Here is a 3453-nt window from a genome sequence, read left to right on the forward strand (position 1 = left end):
AATGCACCCTAGCCTAGGCTATTTCAGCCAGTAAAATGGACTCGGCAAAAAAGGAGTTCTTATCAGTTGGGAGCGCTTAAACCTGGAAGGACACTTAACCATTTGTTTGAGGAGGTGCAATGAAACTACCCTTGCACTCCATTCAAGCACCACCTGCAAAAAAAACAAAAATCTAAGGAGGGCGAACGAGAGCAGTAGAGGTCGGAGGACGAACTAGGTGATTAAGAACCCTTCCTCTAAACAAGATCCACTAAGCATGAGGCAACATTTAGGTTACCAGATAACACAACCACATAAAAAGATAAGTTAAAAGGTGGAAACACAGATCCAAGGACTAAGACAAAAGAAGTATACTTACTCTTGTGAGTTGAACATTGTGAGGAACAACTCAAAGTAAGAAGAGGCGAAGGAGATGGTTTCGCTGCAATGACAGGTGGGGGTTGATGATATTAGTGAAAGAGGTGTTGAGGAAACCCTACATTTAAGGAAAGTGTATATAGTGAGGGAGATTCAGACTATGTTCGAAATGGGCACCCCTTTTTTTCTTCTTTGTTTACGTGTTTTCCTTCGCTATGTTTCTTGGATTTGGGCAATAGTCCCAAATGAGTGATGTACCTTTTAATTTATTTCAATAAAAGGCCTACATTTTCTAAAAAAAACTCATCTTTATGATGTGTGTGTAGGTATTGTTCATTATGTTATCTCTTTTAGATTCAAGTTGTTGGCTAGAGGTAGCCATAGTGTTGTGGTTAGAGGTAGACGAAGTGTGTTGTGGCTAGAAGTAGCCATTGCTATAATAGAAGTAGGGTTAGCTGATATAGTGGGCAGTAAGAATATTTCTTAGTTGACCTATAATAGAAGTATTACAAGCGGAAGGAATTAAGTGTTTTGATTCTTAGATTGCATAGGGTTCTAATCTAAATCTTGCCTCGTGTTTAGTGGAGTTACTAATGAAAGACTATGTGGTAGGTCATGATTTTGAGATTAGGGAGGAATCAAATCTCAAATCAAGGGTAAAATGAGATAATAAATGTTATAATACTTTTTGTCTTTGTCTTTGACTCAATTTATATGATGGTACTTGAATGAACACAAATGTTAAAAATTGAAAGGAATATACTTGAAACAGGGTCTAAAACAAGTCTAAATTATTTCATAAGCAATAAATAAAAAGTTTAAAGTTAAAATATCACTAATATAAAGTAAATCATTCGGTAACCAAAAATTTATTTTTTATTCCATCAGGGGCACAAAGGTTAAAAGGGCTTCAACCTCATCTATAAACAAGGCCTCATTAGCATAGGACAAACCATTTAGTAGAGTACAAGTACCAAAAACCTAATAACGATGGCTATTACATAAACCAAATCAAATACTAATGGTTCCTATCTTATAGATATACACAAATTAAAATAAAAAGTATTCCATCTCGATCATGACAGGGAAAAGGTCAAACACCTAAGTAGGCTCACAATTGATTGTGTGACTCGAACATCATCATTATAATAATATGCTATATATCATCGAATAACATGCTTTTTCCCTGAGTTTCGATCGATACGTCTAATCCAACATTTGGCATATTTTCCAACTTGAGGTCTCGATCATGACAAGGAAAAGACCAAACATAGCTAAGTTATTCTCTCAATTGATTGCTTACTTGGACACCATCGTTATAATAACTCTGTGATTCATCGTCGAATAACATGCTCTTCACCTGAATTTCGATCGATATGTCTAATCCATCGTTTTGCGTATTTTCGAACCTTCTGATTTCCATCTTTACTTGCTATATAAGCAATCTCCAATCCATTCCCAAATGGAAGTGTCACTGATCTCACAACACAAATTTTTCCATTAAGAACAGTATCCCAACTAAACTTGTTACTATCTATATTTCTTATTTTGCTTCCATCTTTGCACACTAAAATAGCACCATGATGACTCAATTTAGCACTGTTAAAGATTGAAATAAAGTCACTTCTCCTCTCATCCACAACCAAAAATTCAACTCCATTTAGCCTTTCCATCACCTCTTTTGCGTCTCCCACCATCACTTCTGGTAACGCCACGCCTGAATTTTGCATGGCGCCTACATATTCCAGTCTTGACTTTTCGTCTGGCACCACACATACGTACCTACACTTACAAATTCAGGATTTTGTTACATCAGTCAATCCAGTGACGGAGTCAGAATTTTCAATAGTTAATACACACAAAGAAGTCAAATTAAAGGGATTCAACAGTTATTGTACATATATAAACAAATATAACATTTAATCATGTATAAACAGTGTAATGTTTTTGCCCAAAGAGGTTCAGATGACCCCCGCGAGACTACCTAGCTGGCCCTTGAGTCAACCTTCAAATTTATAAAAAGAATAGCACATTTATATATTTAAAAATAACCTGACTGGTAGATATTATTCACGCTGCCATAGGATTAGTAAGATAGGGATAACTCCCTTACTTGTACTTTTTTCATTAAGTTCGTTTTTATTATATAACAAAAAGAATAAAAAAAAACTAGCCCTAGACACCTTGTCGGGTGGATTTGCTTATACAAGAAAAAAGAAAAAAAAAACTAACTTTGAAATTCGATTTTATTACCCTCAGAGAGATGATCCATAACCACGTAAATGTCTAAGAATTGACTTAGACAACAAATTTTTTGTCTATATTGAAAAAAATTATTTAATGTCCGATCAAATGATCTCACATGAATTGAAACAGATAGAAACACCTAAATCTACATACCTTCCACGATTGTGTTTTATCGCGATGGCTAGGCCGATGCTCGTGGCAATCGACCCACCATTTATCTTACTATCACTTTTCCATGCTTCAACTGTTAATTTCGCGTTGTATCCTGCAGCCATAGCTGATAAAAATTCCGCTACACTGGATTTCGCTGAAATTCCACACTGTATATATAAATAAAATTCAAAATATAAATAAATAAAAAGTAATTCACTATCAGGTGATCCTAAAGACCTAATCAATGAGATTTGAGGCGGTAACGTTCTTCATGAATGAAAAAAAAAAAGACAAATATTTTGTTACGTACTGTTTGTATGGTGTCAAGATAGGCTTTTGAAGCTGTTTCAGGAGACCAAACTAGCTTCATCTTTTTCTTCTAATACCTTTGTTTGTGTTTTTCAAAATATGAAAAAGAAAAGATGGTTTTGACAAATAATGTATTGCTCCTTTTAAATACAAATTTGAGATTTATATTATAAGGTTTTAACATGACTACTAGTTGTTCTCAAGGAATAGTTGACATTTTTTTTTATACACAACTACTAGTTGCAGCTCAATAGTCTACAGATAAGGAATCAGATGCAAAAACTACAGAAAAGGAAATAATCATCGGAGGAGTACCAATAGTGATAAAATTCAAAATATATCAAGGAAATGAAAATATCATCTTAGGAATAAAATGGTTAGAACAAG

The 3453-nt window shown here is 34.4% G+C and overlaps 1 protein-coding gene across 1 annotated transcript; it reads right to left on the reverse strand.

Annotated features, from left to right (window-relative positions):
* Window positions 1-1618: 1618 nt before the first annotated feature.
* On the reverse strand, window positions 1619-3186 carry LOC125865238 (uncharacterized). The gene is made up of 3 exons (XM_049545445.1): window positions 3068-3186; window positions 2758-2924; window positions 1619-2139 (listed from the first exon to the last, which is right to left on the reverse strand). Exons 1-3 carry the CDS (start codon window positions 3125-3127, stop codon window positions 1692-1694), a joined length of 675 nt encoding a protein of 224 aa, XP_049401402.1. The 5' UTR covers window positions 3128-3186; the 3' UTR covers window positions 1619-1691.
* Window positions 3187-3453: the final 267 nt, after the last annotated feature.

Source organism: Solanum stenotomum, chromosome 5, assembly GCF_019186545.1.
Source record: "Solanum stenotomum isolate F172 chromosome 5, ASM1918654v1, whole genome shotgun sequence".
NCBI classification, from domain to species: Eukaryota; Viridiplantae; Streptophyta; class Magnoliopsida; order Solanales; family Solanaceae; genus Solanum; species Solanum stenotomum.